The 17769-nt window shown below is 44.6% G+C and overlaps 2 protein-coding genes across 3 annotated transcripts; both read left to right on the top strand.

Annotated features, from left to right (window-relative positions):
* Positions 1 to 784: 784 nt before the first annotated feature.
* On the top strand, positions 785 to 10598 carry LOC113132950 (uncharacterized). Of its 2 annotated transcripts, XM_026311407.1 has the most exons (14): positions 785 to 847; positions 1046 to 1282; positions 1357 to 1450; positions 1531 to 1618; positions 2129 to 2465; positions 2846 to 2939; positions 3220 to 3307; positions 3812 to 4118; positions 4883 to 4976; positions 5798 to 5885; positions 6057 to 6375; positions 6785 to 6914; positions 7004 to 7091; positions 7431 to 10598. In XM_026311407.1, exons 2-14 carry the CDS (start codon positions 1222 to 1224, stop codon positions 7995 to 7997), a joined length of 2355 nt encoding a protein of 784 aa, XP_026167192.1. In that variant the 5' UTR covers positions 785 to 847; positions 1046 to 1221; the 3' UTR covers positions 7998 to 10598. The 2 variants fall into 2 exon arrangements, with proteins under 2 accessions (XP_026167192.1, XP_026167193.1); XM_026311408.1 differs by having other exon boundaries at positions 792 to 1282; positions 6821 to 6914.
* LOC113132951 (protein FAM3C-like) lies at positions 8157 to 16140 on the top strand. Its single transcript, XM_026311409.1, has 11 exons — positions 8157 to 8293; positions 11650 to 11821; positions 12253 to 12291; positions 12575 to 12658; positions 13091 to 13162; positions 13243 to 13351; positions 13976 to 14034; positions 14132 to 14182; positions 14278 to 14362; positions 14713 to 14839; positions 15453 to 16140. The coding sequence occupies exons 2-11, from the start codon at positions 11803 to 11805 to the stop codon at positions 15540 to 15542; spliced, it is 735 nt and encodes a 244-aa protein (XP_026167194.1). The 5' UTR covers positions 8157 to 8293; positions 11650 to 11802; the 3' UTR covers positions 15543 to 16140.
* Positions 16141 to 17769: the final 1629 nt, after the last annotated feature.

The following is a 17769-nucleotide window of genomic DNA, read 5'->3' as shown; positions in this document are numbered from 1 at the left end:
TGAATAGAATTATTTATATGTGTAAACTATTATAATATTGTCGTTTTACGTAGGAACTGATGCTGATAAATTGGCAGCCCCGGTCCCTGTTTAGGCTTTTATATCAAATTAAACATCCCAACAAATAGCACAATTATTTTTATTATTTTTGTTATTATTATTATTATGTTTCATTTCTTTAGTTTTTTTGTATGTAGCTTTAAACTTTTACAATAAAACAATAAAAACTGCTGCTAGGTGTCAGAAAAGAGGGAAGAAGAACAGTTTCCGGTCTATGCCGGATGTTGACAGGTTTTGATGAAAGACTACATAATACTTTTGTAGTTTACTTGATTAAAAACAGCAAATAAATCACTGCATGTTGGAAATTATTTTGGTTTAATAGCAGTAGGTCTTGTTTTATTTTGTGGGAAAAGTTTTTACTAAAAGGAAGAATATTTGTATTTGAATATTTAGAGCTGCAACAATTAATGATTTAGACAAAAATACCAGCAAAAGTTCTAATTATTAGTTATTTGAATATGAAAATATACCAAACAGTTGATGGTTTCAACCTGTCAAATGTAAGAATTAATATTATCAATATTAGGGATTTTGTTATTTTTATTGTTTTCTTATGTTTTATAGATCACATGATTAATCAGAAATGAGATAATCGATAATAAATTGTATGCATTATTTTTATTGTTATTAATTAAAAATAATCTTTAGCTACACCCTGTTGTTTATGTTACCGTTAAGCCCCGCCCTCCAGTGGTGCAGGTCACGTTATGGGAGGCGGGCCTGGGCGGGGTTATCCAACGCACCCTCCTCTCAGCGCAGCGGAAGCGGGACGCAGCTACCTCCGGTAACGTAAATGCGTTTAATTGCGGTTGTATTGGATTCGGCAGGGCCGGTCAAAAATACGGTGAGACAGCAGGTGTCAGAGGAGAATAACGGGAGCTAATGTCGTCAAACGGCGGGAAGGCCGTGTCTGTTTGCCGCTTAGCTTAGCTGCAGGTGCTAGCTAGCTGCCTGCTTCTTTTAACGGGACTTCTCTTAACAGCCGCCCGGTTAAAGTCCGAAATCTCCGCCGGGACTGGGTCACACGATGGGCGGTGGAGCGCCGCGGGAAAGAAGCTGCTGAAGCTGCAGTTAGCATCGGGCCTGAGTACCAGCACAGCTCCACCGTCCTCCTTCCTTCGGCCCTCGGGCCCAGGACTGCGCGCCCCCTCTTCTTCCATGATCACCATGGAGCCAGGCCTGAATCCGCTGCCACAGTTCCCAGAAAACTCCTATAAGAGTAAGTTTTGCTGTTTGGGATGTGCGTGAGCTGTTGACCTGTCAGTGTTGGTGACCTTTGACCCCTGCCTGCAGTGACCGAGGAGGACGTGAAGAGGCTGATCGAGTTCAGAGCGTCCAACGAGGCTCTGTTCACCGGGAAGAGAAACTCCGCCAAGATAGCATGGAGGTACGAACTGGGTTTGGCTTTACCTGATGGTTTAATGTGGTAGTGGATCAGCTGACTGGCTCTGACCCCTTGTCCCTCAGCACCATCTTAAAGGGCCTGGGTCTGGAAGGGAAGCTGACAGCAGACCAGATTGCCAAGAAATGGGACAACCTGCGGACTAAGTACAAGGTAAAGGGATGCTGTGTGTGTGTGTGTGTGTGTGTGTGTGGGTGTGTGTGGGGGTGTGTGTGGGTGGGTGTGTTCACTGAGTCCAGATCCCATCCAGAGACTGACAGCACCAATGAATGTGTGTGAATCCAGAACCTGGTTCAGCTTATGGGTCTGTGCCGTAGACCTCCACTGTTGTCTAAAAACTATTAAAACCACAGCAGGGAGCCACACCGCTGACCTGGCTCACATGGTTCTTCCTCACCAACAATGGGAGGCCCGTCTGTTTCCAAAAACCAGCTCCAGATGCTGCTGTGAGCAGGGAGAAGCTGGAACCAAAGCAGAGACCAGTCGACTCTTTCTTCCTTCAGAGTCTGTAAACACTGACGCTGGAGCCAGACCCAGCCCTGCAGCAGTAAAACCAGATCTGATTAGAAGCTTCTGGACCTGTGGACAGGTCAAGAGGTTTGACCTGTGGTGAACACACCTGTCTCAGCTGCAGGTGTCTCTTACTGCTGTTGTCTTTTCCAGGACCTGAAGCAGCCCTACCAGGGCCAGGACAGCATTGGAGGCGTGGTGGAGTCGTGGCCCTGGTTCCACATCATGGATGAAGCCATGCAGGGTCGCCTCTACAACAGCAACCTGGTACTGAGTCCGGACACCGCTGGGAACGCCGTTCACCGCGGCAACAGCCAACCCAACCAGAACCAGGAGAACACCGACATCCTGGAGTTCCTCATCAAAACAGAGATGGAAGACACGGTGGCAGCAGAGGCCGCCGAGGATGATGGGACGGTTCACACGGAGGCCCCACCTGCTGAGGGAGTCCCGATGGGCTGGAGGAGGATGACGGAGTGCTCCTATAAAAGTAGGCACATTGACCAAACTGAGCACCAACAGCAGATCAGTGTAGGGCAGAGTCCTTTGAAGGATCCACATCAAATGTTTTTAAATTGGACCTCCTGTATCGTTGTACACGCTTCTACTCGGCCCAGTGCCAGTCAGGGTTTATTGATGAAAACCAGGAGATACCAGTGTACACACTGTGTTGGCATGAGTTAGTGAAAGGCAGCTGTGTTTCAGTTACGTCAAAGGTTTTAGCCCAGTACGAAGAGGGTTGGGGCACAGATGTTAGTGAAGAAGGGTCAAAGTCTTTCCCTGTTCCTACAAACTCTGCTCTGGGTTCTTGTGCTGTTGAATGATTCTTCCTCTTCCATCTTAACTAAAACCTGTTGCTCTTATTCACAGTGACTGAACAAGAAACGGAGCGAATGATCAAACTTCGAGCTGCGAATGAAGCGCTGTTCACCGGCAGGAAACACTCAGCCAAACCAGCCTGGAGGTGAGTCGGGCTTCACGCCACCCGTCACTCACAGCTGTGGGTTGGAATGAGTCTGAAACCAAGGGACTGATTTTGGCTGCGCCTCTAAAAGCGGTGGTGTCACTGTACGCAATGAAAGTGTGGACATGGTTAAATGTCTGGAACACCTGGGGAACATTTAAGGAAACACGTTCAGTGTGTTTGGTAGGACTCACACGGTGCAGAACCTCGGAATGGAAACGCCACAGAGCAGTTTAAGAGAGGAGGACCAGCATTATCTGATGAGTGTCGTGTCTTTCAGGGCCATTCTGTATGAGCTGGGTCTTCAGGGCAAACTGACCACAGACCAGTTGGCCAAGAAGTGGGACAACCTGAAGAGGAGATACAAGGTGGGTCCAACCTCCTGCACCTCAGAAACAACATAACCGTCACTGCTTTGGTCACTGTAACATTCAGTTCACTTAGTCCACGTAGTCCTAACCTGCTGCTTTGACTGCTCATATGGGGGTGGAGGCGTCGGATGGACTGTCCGGCCTACACAGACCTTTAGGCTGAGGTTTTCAGAGGCTCATTTACAGTCACTAATACAAACCTCGACCAAATCCTCAGACAGTCCCAGGTGTTGGACACATCTTCTCCTGCATTTCTCTGATTTCCCGTTTCATAGGCTGTAACCCCGCTCTGCCTCAGAAATGAAGGCTAGGGGTCACAAGTCCGAGCTGCACTTTGTGCTGGAGGCTTCTTCACACATCAGGATGAAATGTTGCTGCTGTTGCTTTTTATAAAGTGACATCCTCGTTATGGTGCTTAGATAAAAACAGTTGAGTCTGATTTGACGATGAGCTGATGGTGTACGAAAGCTGTGACGTCCCTCTGTTTTCTGTCTCTTCCAGGAGCTGAAGTTTCCGGCCCGTGGCGTTGAGACCAACCCCAGCTCCTGGCCCTGGTTCTATCGAATGAACGACGCCATGGAGGGACGGTTTGCCGGCGCTGCGCCCATCCTCACTCCCATTGTGGAGGACGAAGACGAGGACTGTGAGCCGCTGTCGCCAACACCCAAGAAACGAGCTCGCCGGAGCCGAGGGGGGATGGCTGAATTTCTGACAGAGTCGGAGATGGACCTACTGGTTGATAACGAAGAGAAGAACGGATCCACAGCTCTCGGGGAGCTGCACCGGATGGCCGAGCTCACCTACAAACGTAAGAAACGCTGCAGAACTGAATATGACAGTAGGTGTGCACGTGTTGTAAGATTTTCATTCATCATCAGTCATTTCATCAACAGACAAGCTGAGAGGTTGTTTCGTCACCCTGTGCTGCTGTGGGACCTGAGGGTGTTTCAGTGCTGATGTTAGGGTTAGTTCATTATCGGTTAATCTGCCCAGGGTCTTCGTCGTCACGAAGATTGCCCATCACAAATACCTTAGAGCACTGGGTGATGACTGGACATGTGGTTTCTGTACTACCAGTAGTTCAACTCTGGTAAAAGATTTAATGTTAGGCCCCGAAAAGCAGTTTGTTCTCATATGGGAGAACTTGGAACCATGAAATGACACGTTTATGCTTGAAAAATGACAGTTGATTGTCAGTACAGTTTCTGATTTCTAAACTACACAGTGTTTTGTTTGAGTGGAAACAACATTATTTGTTTAAAACACTGTTATATGGTTCATTCTGCTTCATTTTTGATCACCATCAAAAATTGAATCGTGTGGTAAATAATAAAGTGGTTCCCTCCGTCAGGTCCGTTTTGCCCCTTAGTCCCGCCCACCTAACGTGACGAGCCAGTTTCCAACTTAAGTTTGTTAAAGCTGCTTTCTGGAACACATGCTGCATATGATCATTATCATAATACCCTCCTTCCTGATTTTTTCTGTCTGTCACTGTCCAGTAACAACAGAAATGTTTCCAGACCATCTAAAAACAGCCCTGATCATCGGCTTCCTCTGTGCCTTCATTCACAGTGACAGAAGACGACACCAGGCGACTCATTGAGTTACGAGCTGCTAACGAGTCTCTGTTTACTGGAAGGAGAAACACTGCTAAACCAGCCTGGAGGTAAACAAAGACAAATTCAGATGTTGTTAATGAATTAAAAAGATTTTGTTTGACTTTATAAATCTTTGCAATTTATTTGCTGTTGTAGAAATAACGAAAGGACCCAGCCCAACATTCTTAATTACTGGATATTCAGGATATCCTGAGTTTTCCTGTAATAATCCTGTAAGTTGTTCTCTCCAGGTCTGTTCTCTGAGTAAAATTGCATCCACATCCCAGGCCTGAAGTTCCTGCTGTTTCCATCAGATCTGCTGTTTGTGTGTCTGTTCCTTCCCATCCATGTGTGTCAGGGACATGGACCAGGTGTGAACCCCCTGAGCTCCTAAACTGCCCCCATGCAACTGACATGTGAAGAACAACAACATCATTTGTGCTCAGTTTCCTCTAAAGCTGCTGGGTTCCCATATGTTCCCTCCAGTTTGGCTCCATCAGAAGCTTCTCCATAAATGTCCAACCAATGTGAAGCGTCCTGGTCTCTCCACTGCCCCCCCTCCTCCATGTTGATGTTTCCCACACTAAATGATGGCGACGGGAGACGTTAAAATGACCCCTTGGATTCTGGTCTGACCGTTCTGACGAAGCTCGCACACTCACTCATCGGACAGGAATCGGATCTAGGACCACATATTCAGGTGGACCAGATCTGGTCTGAGAACATCTGGTTTGTTCTGTTCACACTGTTGGAACATGAGGACTGAGTCAGTGGAGGGAAAACAGCAGCTGGGATGTGGATGCGGCTTTAATAAGATGAACTGGTTGTAGATGAATTAAACTGAGAGACAAGTTGACATTACATCATTAGAGGTTTGTTTTGTGCACAGAGGAATAGTGAAGGAGATGGGTCTGACGGGGAAGATAACACCTGACCAGGTCGCCAAGAAGTGGGACAACCTGAAGACCAAGTTCAAGGTGACGATGTTCAGCAGATGTGCATTCACATGTTGTACCTGATGGCATTTGAAAAGTGCAGTTTCACCTTGTGCCGCAGTTTCAGAGGAGTCGTCCTCAAAAAGGAAGCTGACTCATGCTGGAGCTTTGGCTGCACGACCTCCTCCCTGATCCATGTCTCTGTTTCTGCAGGACCTGAAGTTCCCTCCTCGTGGGATGGAGAATCAGACTAATCCAGCCTCGTGGCCCTGGTTCCAGTTGATGAGCGACGCTCTGGAGGGTCGTCTGACAGGGAAAGCTCCCAGAGTGACGCCCGTGTGGACCAATGAGGAGGACGGCGTCTTCGGCTCGTCCCCTCCTCCCGACAGAGATTGCATGATGGCCGAGAGGAGCAGTGTGTCAGAGCTGGAGAGCATGGTGGGAGGAGACAACACGGAGGCTGAGGGGAACATCACCTACATCGATGCCAGTGGGGAGGAGTGTTCAACACCCTCAGACCTCTCTTATAAAAGTAAGACTGGCTTTTGAAACACTTCATTCAGCCTTAAAAGTGAGAGAGGACTCCCAACAGCACTGGTTTTATTTAGAGCACCAGGCCAAAGTTTCACGTTGCTCTGAGTCCAAATGTTTTACTGTTACTGCACATCCCCTGATGCAAGTTGTATCAAGACACAGTATTTGTGTTGTTGGTTTTGTGGATTTTTGTGTACTGTTTGGATGCTAAGAGTCTGAGCACTGAAATCTGAATGATCTCAGTGGTGAATCACCAGAACCTTCACGTATGTCTTGACACATCTCTAATGTGCATACAGCACCTGAGGTCAAATGTCGTTTTTAATCAGGACAGTTAGTCAGCTTCACTCTTTAGGGCTGTATTTCCCTCTTTTGTCTCAAAAAACTCCTGAATGTTGTCCACACAGATGTATCTTCATATCTCTCTGCTGTGTCTGTCACAGTGACGGATCAGGACACCAGGAGGATGATTAAACTTCGAGCTGCTAATGAGGCCTTGTTCACCGGGAGGAGAAATGCTGCCAAAGCTGCCTGGAAGTAAGTTGCTGTCTATTGTTTATAAATATCATTCAGCAGCTGAGGTGTCGGAGAAGTACAGACTGAAGTGAGTCTACTCTCTCTCTCAGGGCCATCCTGAAGGAGCTCGGACTGCAGGGGAAGGTCTCCACCTACCAGATGGCAAAGAAATGGGACAATCTGAAGAGGAGGTACAAGGTAACCACTGTCCTGGTGTTAGTATCTGTCCTCTGGCAACAAATCTCATGTGCAGATGAAACAAGTTGTCAGACCATGCACAGAAGGTGCAGTGGGTGTAGTGAGGTGTCATACGGAGCGGACTTTGCCAACACAGGGTAGAGAAGCTGGAATAACAACAGAAGGGCTGTAGGTAGCAGAGAGTCCTGGGGGGGGTAGTATAGCTGAGAGACACCAGGACCTGGATCTGGGTACCTGCAGGGACCAGACTGGGTGGAACTTAGTTCACCAGGTTTAACAAACACGTCATGAACAATTTTCATTCATTCAGATTTTGATAAATCTCCCCCTTGTCCTCAGGATCTGAAGTATCCTCCTGTGGGGATGGAGAGCGTAGCAGACGGCGCCTCCTCCTGGCCATGGTTCCACCTGATGAATGAAGCTATGGAGGGCCGCCTGGCAAGCAGCGCCCCCCTCCTCACCCCTGTCACTCAGGACGATGAGCAGCACCCCGACCCAGCCCCCAGACACAGGACACGACCTGCCCCCCCTCCCCCCTCCTCTTCGGACTATGGACAGGAGGCGTTCGGCGACACTGTGGAGCAGAACCAGCGGAGCTCGGAGCCATGTGACGGGCCCCTGGTGGGAGGACTGGAGCGGGAGTGGGAGATGGTGGAGAGAGAGAGGGCGGCGCTGGAGCGAGAGAGGGAGATGGTGGAGAGAGACAGGGCGTCTGTGGAGAGAGAGAGGGCGGCGGTACAGGCTGAGAGGCTGTGGTTGGAGAGGGAGAGGGCGGCGGTGGAACGGGACAGAGCCATGGTGGAGCAGGAACGGGCAGCTTTGGGCAGAGAGAGAGAGGTGCTGGACCAGAGAGCCCTGATGCTGAACTCTGTAGGACACTCCGGACACCTCAACGCCCTGATGTAGATGACCACACTGTGGGAACATAGACGTCCCTGTCTTGGCGATCTTTCCTGGAGGTCTGGAGGTCCCGTGACCATGGAGGAAATGTAGACCTGGTGCCCCACTGTCCACAGCCACGTTTGGATGGTGACTGGGGGTTTTCCACATGGAGCTGCTGAAGGACAAAGAATGGACCTGACTGGGTCCTGGAGGGGTAGACCACCTTAAGAGCAGGGCTGCACATTCACTACTGTCGGTTCGTTTCAACCACGACTTTTGCAGCCTCTGTTGTTTCAGGTTGTTTGGACTTCCTGACACAGGTAAACAGGAGTTTGGGCATGTCCACACAGGAGGCCAGACATGTTGTACCTGCGTCTCTCTCACGTGTCTCCAACAAAACAAAAACGCTTCTGTTTTTAATCACACAAACCACAAAACAGCTCAGAGGTCGAGTTTGTTCCAAACATTTCATCAAATTTCATCAATGCTGATGGCCAAATAATTATTGCCCTTAGTTGGTACAGAAATCATCATGAATATACTTTAAACCCGTCAGTGAGTAGAACAACTAATCTTCTTCAACTTCTAATCTTTCAAATCATCTTCTCAACAAAAATTACAAATAAGCTGAACTAGTTTCACTGTTCTGTTTGAACCTGATGTCTCTGTCCAGGAACTGAACCTCCAAGAGCAGAAATCCTGAAAATGGAGAACAAATCTGAATAAATGGCCTCAAGTCAAATCCCCATTTAACCCCTCGGGTTTAAAGTGCCCATGTCAGAAACACCCTGAGCACCTCCCTCTTACATGGGGTCGATTTCAGATGTCTTCTCATCTGATTTATTCATTTCCATGAAATGTGCAGGATCAATCTGTGTTTTGCATCTTTGATGTTTCTTTATTTTTATTTTAGTTCTGTTGCTGTTTTTCCTACATGAACAGAAATACGACCGTGTGTCGTCTTTTTCTTCTGTTTTACGCCTTTATCACTCCAGAGACTGTGTGTTCGGAGCTGTGGTAGGACACAGGTGACCTACACTCAGTATTGTACCTGAATGCATCCTACACTGACGTGCTACATTCACGTGATCCTTCAGTCTGTACAAGAAACAACACTGCCTCCTTCTGTGACAGAAAATTGATCAGTAAGAAACTTTACTGTTATTGAGGATCAGTCATGTCTGACCCAGATCCCAAGTGCAGTTTTAGAGCTGATGGGGTCCAGTTTCACATCGAAATGTGCTGTTTATAATATCCCCGAAATATAAACTTATTGTATCATACTGTCCTTCTCTCTCTGGAGCGCATACAGCAGTAACTGATCTGGGGTGTAGACCATGGAGGACAGAGGAGGCCTGGATGTGTGAATTTATTAGGGCAGCTGTTCTCATTTTTGTGGCCTGCTCCAGGCTGCTCCTCTAACATTAGGTTCAGGTCACAGAGTTTAGAGTCTTGTTTCTCTGAGGCTTTTTCCTCAGACTCTTCAAACCTTCTCTGTGAAAACATATTCTGACTGTTGCAACACAAAAAACATACCATTAAAAACACAACCTCTGATCTGTGCTGGTTTTGCAGATGTGCTGCAGGTTGTTAATAAATCTACAAATCCTGAGGGAAGCACAGAATCCCAGAGTCAATTATAAATCAAGTCAATTTTGATGGTCCATTGTTATTTTTTCATAACATTAAAATAATGTTTTTACATTTTCTGTATCGAGGAAAAGCAGCTTGAGAAACGTGTTAAACTGTTTTGATGCTGCAGACAGAAGTGACTGTTGACCTGCTCAGAGCCTGTTGAAACTGTGCACAACTTGTTCAGAAGGTCAAACGTCTCTTGTGTGAATGTTTCACTGTTTTTTGTCCCGGACAGACACAGGACAAAAAACAGTGAAGACAAAAATAAAGGTTTGCATGCTGAAATGAATGAATTCCCAACTGTTGGCTCATTTCAACCAGGCAAACAGCCAGATAATTTTCTGAGGGTTTCTATCCAAAACAAAGCACCTCCCAGAATTTGCCAGTGATCGATTATTTACACTAAAATCACCAAAAAATTCTTTGTCCTTTAAATTGAAAGATTTGCTGAGTTATGTGTTTTTTCTGCTTACACAAAATATTTTGTGGTTTAAACTCTTGCTTGGACAGAACATGACATCTGAAGACGTCACCTTGGACTCTGGCAGGTTTATTGATGATGATGATGATCATTAGCAGCAGCCCTAAATCAGAGTTTATGGTGGGAAACACTGGCTCCGCCTCACTGTGTGTACATGGACTTCAGCTGAAAACATCTTGTTTTGGCTGGTTGGAAGCAGCTTCTTTCTGAGTTTTGCTCGAAGCCTTAAGACTCAGTGGCCGAGCTAAATATGAGATCTTCCTGTGAATGCAATAACTCTTGCATTGTCCAGCCAAGCTCTAAATGTATCTGAAACATCACAGCTGTTGGTTTGCAACATCCATGTGGAATGTTTTGTCTTTTGAAAACAGCAGTATTCTATTTTCTTGTTGCTAAAAGCAGATGATGGTCTGCAGACTTGTCTCTAACCAAAGTTCATCTGTTTTTAAAGGAGGGCATGACGTTCATGTTGTAGTCTTCAATAAATGGCCCACAGCCACTACACGCTACTGAAAATGTCTTATTACTGTTGACCTCAGAAACCAGTGTGTCTGATGAAGCTCTGATGGGCATTAAAAGATAAATCAGGAGTCAATCTGGATCTTTTTCTTTTTGTCAACAAATCCCATGTGCAGATCCAGCTTTGCAAAAATTCCCTCTGATACAAACAACAAATATCCACAAACAGGCTGTAGGTGCAGTCCCAAGTTAATGACACCGATCACAAAGCAATAAATACACCACATGTTGTTCCACAGGGATCAATACTAGGTCCTCTTCTATTAACATTTAACACTCGGACACACACGTTTAAAACTCGTTATCATGTGTGTATATCTGTGACCCCAGCCTTAACAACGCATGTTTACAGTGTACTGCGATTACGCATCAGTGGATAATGTTTAACTTCTGAATAAATGTAAAACACATCCACAGTTTTTGGTGTGAAGGTGAAGAACACGGACGTTAGGTCTCATCTAAAATGGCATAAGATTGACATTTATTTCTGCAAGCTTCAAAATTAACCTTCAACCTGTAGGAGGAGTAGAGTCTTTCAATCTTTCAGTAGTATCCATTAAATTTATTTGTCAGGGACAAGCAAATGGTGGTTTAGTGGTTAGCCCTGTTGCCTCACAGCAAGAAGGTTCCTGGTTTGAAACCCATCAGGGGCCTTTCTGTGTGGAGTCTGCATGTTCTCCCTGTGCTTGTGTGGGTTTTCTCCAGGTACTCTGGTTTCCTCCCACAGTCCAAAAACATGTATGTCAGGTTGATTGGTGACTCTAAATTGCCCATAGGAGTGAGTGTGAGTGTGTGAGGTTGTTTGTCTCTATGTGGCCCTGTGATGGACTGGGGACCTGTCCAGGGTGGACCCCTGCCTTTCACCCAAAGAGAGCTGGGATAGGCTCCAGCTGATCCCTGGGACCCTGGTTAGGACTAAGGGGGTTTAGATAATGAATGGATAGATGGAAACATGGGAAGTGTGAATGACAGTCACTCAGCAAACTAAGCAAATGGCAACGCCACAATAGTAAATAGTGCTTTGTCAGTTTATATTATCAGCAGGTGGACTATGACTCCCTGACTGCAGCTGGTTCGCTGTTGGCAGGTGTTCCGGGTAATGGAGGTGGAACAGGATTCACCTGTTTGTCTTAGTATCTCCAATAACTGAACACCTTGTGGACCTACTCAGAGCCAGGCCAGCACTTAAGAGATATGCTCACTGCCAGAGTAGGTGTGTGTAAGACTTCCTTCATTCATTTCCACGTTTTACTCAGACTGTAGTCTCAGCTGTCGTTTGCAGGTATTCAGGGGTACGAGGAGAATCCCAGTTTCTCAGGTACAGTTCAGACTTTATTGACTCTATATGTTTATTTCCTTGACCAAAATTGGCAACTGGCAACTATTCAGACGGTTGATTCAAAATTTCAATCGTTATTAAAAAACATCAAACAGGAAACAGGCTGCTTTTCTGTTTTAGCTGCAGGAATAAAGTAAAAATAAAGACAAAACAGATAAAAGAAAAATAGAAAAGTAGAATGAAAAGATGTTAGAGTCAAATATTTGCTGGTTTTGAGTCTCTGGATGAGCCGCAGACAGAAGCTGATAATGTATAAAATATGTCTGGTTTTGGTTGATCTTCCTTGTTTGTTGTTTTTTTAATAGGAAAACCAAAAATGATCCGCAGACTAAACATCAGGCAAAGTAAGTTTTCACGCTGATCACTTCCCCCTTCCTTATTGACAGAACTAATTGTTCAGGGCTGGGTCCTTAACAGGACAAACTGTTCTCACAGCAAGTGTCTCTCTGACTCTGCTAGAGGATTTTACAACTCAACATCTGTTTCAGGTTTTATTTTAATATGTTTCTGTTGGACTTGAACTGGGCAGTGGTGGAAGAATTTCTAAAGCTCTTCATGAAACCAGCACTCGCTGTCCTGTTGTGGCGTCAGCAGATGGCGACTCTGATTTTTAGTTTTCTGTCTCAGAGGGTTTGCTGTACGTGCTGCTGCTGGTGCCAGTGGCCGTTTTTATTACCGTCGTCCTTCAGAACCACGGCTACACGTTCACAGGTAGGAGCGGCTCAGTGTTTCTGCTGCTTTTCTTGTCTCATTTTTCTAAAGCCAATAACAAAGGTGTGAACAGTGAACACCTGGGTGGGATTCAATGATATCACAAAACAACATCTACACACTGTACACAAATCACACCTTACGTTAAAGCTTATACACATATGTACGTGGGCACTTGTGTATATGGGTGTTTGGTTTCATTGGTCCTGTTTCTTTGTTTGATTCTGTGCTGATTTAAACCAGGTGCAAAATCTTCAAATTAGCTTCAGCTACACACCCTGCACCGACTTACCTGTGTGTACCTGTGTTTGTTTATTGTCACTGTCAGGTAAACAAATAAACAACGGATAAATTCAGGTAACCCCTTTAACTGTAGCAGCCTGTGTAGTGGTGTTGTGGCCTTTAACACCTCTGTCACTGTGTTTACCACAGAATGGCGCCGTGTTTTATCTGAAGGCTTGGCCACGTCCCATCAGACCTCCAGGACACAGTCTAAACAGTCAGGTGGGTGATCAATTAAACCCGATCAGGATGAATCCATGATGTTTGCTCTGCTGACGGATTAAACTGCGTCTTATCTGCAGCAGGACTGTGCGACGTGCATGAAGGCTGTGCAGAGGATGACTTCAGTTTCTCCATCCGCAGTGGAGCCGCGAACGTTGTGCCTCCAAAGATCTGCATCCAGAACAAGATGTAGGTGTTTCTCACTGTGGTCTCAGGTTCTGTGTTCTATGGCTCATACTCTGCTCCAGGTCTTCATTAATGTTTGTGCAGTTCAAAGGCATGTGAGGAATTGGCTGTCATCACACACACACACACACACACACACACACACACAGACCACACTGATGCTCAAAATCCCTGAGGACACAGATCTTAGCAATAACTCCACATAAGGTAACAGCAACGTATGTTACCATGCAGACAAAATGAGGAAACTCAGGCCATTGCAGAGCTGCAACTTTCAGCTGATTAATCAGTCAGTAAAAAACCCACCTTCATCTTTGATAATGAAATAATTCATAATGAATTTTCAGACTAAAACGGATTTTAACTGATTAAAACTGAATTTACTAAGGAAGTAGGTTGACGAGATGCGTGAAACTATTTTCTCTCTGTGCAAATGGAAAGAAATGTGACTATTAGACTTTAGTTTAACTCCGACTCTTCAACAACATGTACGGCAGAATAGAAATATGAGATGTGTGGTGTAATATCTTTACAGCAGGCTGTACCTAATGCAGTCCCATTCGTCAGTCCTGCAGGTTTCTCTCGTCCACGGACACTGATATTTACTATATATCACACTTTCCTCAGGGTTCTTGGATCTGTGTTGAACAACGCTGGATCTGGAATAAACATTGTTACACTAAATGGTCAGTGTTTTACCCATAAACCACTTGGTTTTTGTTGAATTAATGAAATTTAAATGAGAAGTGGCTACAGACAATCCCTGCTCTCGCTCTTTGACAGGTAAAACAGGAGAAGTCATGAAGACCGGTCACTTTGACATGTATCATAATGGTAAGTAAACACTTTCTTCAACAACCTCGTGATTCTGTGTGGTCAGGTGATTCGAGATCAGTGGAGGATTAAAAAATCTGAACTCTGTGTTGCAGAAGTGAACCTTCTGATTGAATTCCTGCAGAAAATTGAGAAAGGCTCTGTTGTGCTGATGGCGTCCTACGACGAGGTTTCAACAAAGTAAATGCACAGACTCAACTTAAAGCACGATGAATGTTGGCTATTCTGTGATGCACTGAGCTAACAACAAGCTTCTCTTTTTCACATCCACTACAGGGATTCTGTAGTTTTAGGGACACAAACAACTTTTCGTTTTGATCTCCTTTTTAACTTTCAGTTTGTTTGGGGGGTTTTCTGCCTCATTCCTGCACCACAGTGTCCCTGAGAAACATCTAGAAAGCACAAAATTCATGTAATGTGATTCGTGAGAAACAGGAAGCCTGTGTTGCAGCTGAGACAGGTCTAAATATTTGAAGATGCGAATGAGTTACACCTTTGAAATGTGTTTGAAAATTGTGTCCTGACAACAGCTTAAATAAAGATGCGAGGGAGCTGATTGCTGAACTGGGAAGTTCTGCAGTCCAGGCACTGGGCTTCAGAGATAACTGGTTGTTTGTTGGTAGAAAAGGAACAACAATGAAGAGCAACTTTGAGAAGGTAAAACCTGCATTTTATTTATTCCTAGCTTAGGATAAAGACTGGGGGGGAAACAGCTAGACTGGTTCTGTACAATGGTACTAAAATCCACATAGGAGCCCTGCTGAAGGTCACTGTTAGCGCTTGTCTAATTAATCTGCATAATAAATAAAAATAAAAAGTTGTAGTTTTACAGTATGCTGTGTTCCAGGCTGTTTCTTTTGATTATTTACTTTTCAGTTATGAAGTTTTAACAAACAAAAAATAACATGACATGTGAATTTTGTTTCACTCAGAGTCAGGCCTCCTGTCTCCCTTTGTTTTCATTCTTCATGCTAAGCTAAGCTAACCAGCTTAATTAAAAGTTCTGTTTGGCTCGCTAATGAGATTTCAAAATAAAAGTCAGTGTAAAACTAAAAAAGTACAAAACAGATTCATCTTTATAAAAATGAATTTAAATGCCTGAAGGGCAGAACAAGCATACAACAAAAGTAAAATCATTAGATCTCCACACTGAAGAAGCTTAAGGCTTATTATTATTATTTATTATCCTCAAAAGGTTTTCTGCTTTCTTGTTAATGTTTGCATTGATTATAAGTCTTTGTCTGTCTGTATCTGTCTTTGTCTGTTTCAGCACTTGAAGAATGACAAAGAAAATAATAAGTACGAAAACTGGCCCGAGCTCATCGACCTAAAGGGATGTATCCCCAAAAACCTGGAGTGACCTGCTATAGTGTCCTGAAGCTGCGAAACATAAAGCAGGAGAAACGTGACACGCGGGAGAAAGGAAGCAGTTGGGAACAGCTGATATTCATATTGTAGGAAGACTTTTCCCCCAGGGTACTGGTTCTGGTTTTTCACATTTCATTTGGGAGCCCAAAGATGATCTGAAAGAACAGGGGCTGTTCTGAAACATCTACCCTCATTACAGAATAGTTTCTGGACTTCAGGGTGGGTGAAGCTTTGCAGGCAAACAGTCAAACTTTTCCATTAATGGTGTAGAAGAAGACATGAGTGTTAATTACTGCAGACAAGGAGAAACCCCTTTCCCTGCTGCTACACCAGATCCCAAATTCTACAACCACTGGTCAATTCACAAATATGTCTCTTTTTGGCTTTAGGCCTGACATCGTTGACTCACCTGATTAAAACCAAAACTCTGCTACACTGTTTGTTTATCTGTCCAAGACTTGTGATTGTTGATTATGTAAATTTGTCAGATAAGCTGCTGTCATATCTCTTTGGTAGGGATCAAACTGTTGATTCGAATCAAGTTCACTGCTTTTTACTCTGCACATAAATTATATTTATTTTCCAACTCAGTGCTGTAATGTCCATTTTTATGCTGATGATACTGCTTTGCACGTCACTGACCACTCTGCAAACCGTCACAGACCGCCTTAGGACTACAGGCTACTTCCCATGTTGTGTTCCCAATCCTTTCCATGCTCTTAATTGAACTCTAATTGAAACAGTCCTTCACTATAAATACTCAGGCTACTCAGGTTGTGGATTCACACAGATTTTAGTGAGTACATCACATTAATTTTTGCAAACAGGAGCTCATTGTTCATAGTTTCTACAGAGGTCACCCTCAAATATTTATATAAGGATCAGTAAGCATGTATGCAAGCCTACAAGAGGGTGAAACACCTGTACCTGATAATGTCAAACAGTTTCAATGAATCTTTAACTCTTTGTTTACAATACATGCAGACGGTTAACTGAACAAACATTGGATTTTACACCTGATTTCTATGGCTTTAATATTACATCCTGTTCATTCTTCCTGTTTATACACTGTGGGTAAACACAACCTTGGCATGTGCTACTCATTAACTTAGAGAAAATGTGAAATAAAGTAAGGCAAGGCAAGTTTATTTATATAGCACAGTTCATACACACAGAAATTCAAAGAGCTTTACAGAAATAAAAGACAAGTTAAAAATTACACAGGCAAGAATCAAAATAAGAAACAGCAAATAGTGGGAGATGAACTTGAAATAAAATTGAAGGAGACTGAGTGCAGATAAATCACTTTGGATAAAACACTGTCAGTTGTCATATGTTATATGTTATGTTTTAGCTTGGACCTAAACATTCCCAGAGATGAGGCCTGTCTAACATCATCAGGAGACTATTCCAGCTGCATAGAACTGAAACGCTGCTTCTCCCTGTTTAGTCCTGACTCTGGGCACGAGCACAAGGCCTGTCCCTGATGTTCTCAGAGTTCGAGATGGTTCATATGGCACCAACATGTCAGAGATGTAATGTGGTGCTGAGCCATGAAGAGACTTATACACAAGCAGGGCTGTTTTAAAGTCTGTTCTCTGAGAGACAGAGGCAGAGATCTGAGAACAGGAGTAATGTGGTTGTACTTCCTGGTTCTGGTCAGGACCCGAGCACCAGCGTTCTGAATGTACTGTAGCTGCCTTACAGCTCGTTTTGAGAGCCCCGTGAACAGTTACAGTAATCTGACCTGCTGGAGATAAATGCATGGATGAGTCTCTGGTTTAGACACATTTAGTCTTGTCTCTGTTTATTTGGAGAGAGTTGTTTTGGATCCGGTTGAAGTGACAATAAAACTTCTCTGACTTGACTTTGACTTGAACTCCACTCCTCTTATCTCACAGGCCTTGGACAGCCATGTGTTCAATACAAGCAGCAGACTGAGTTCATTAATCCTCCTGTCGATGTTTGGGAGAGGTCCACTGACAAATAACTGGATTTTCCATCCATCCATCCATTTTCTATACCCGCTTTTTCCTGAAAGCCAGGGTCACAGGGATCTGCTGGAGCCTATCCCAGCTCTCTCTCGAGTGAAAGGCGGGGGTACACCCTGGACAGGCCACCAGTCCATCGCAGGACTGGATTTTCAGTTTGTCTAATAATTTAGAGAAGTCCTGTTTTAAAACCTAAATTCTCCCTTTCTGGTGTCCACTGCACCCACA

The sequence above is a fragment of the Mastacembelus armatus genome, chromosome 6, assembly GCF_900324485.2.
Source record: "Mastacembelus armatus chromosome 6, fMasArm1.2, whole genome shotgun sequence".
Lineage (NCBI taxonomy): Eukaryota > Metazoa > Chordata > Actinopteri > Synbranchiformes > Mastacembelidae > Mastacembelus > Mastacembelus armatus.
This window is presented reverse-complemented; position numbering and strand designations above follow the sequence as displayed.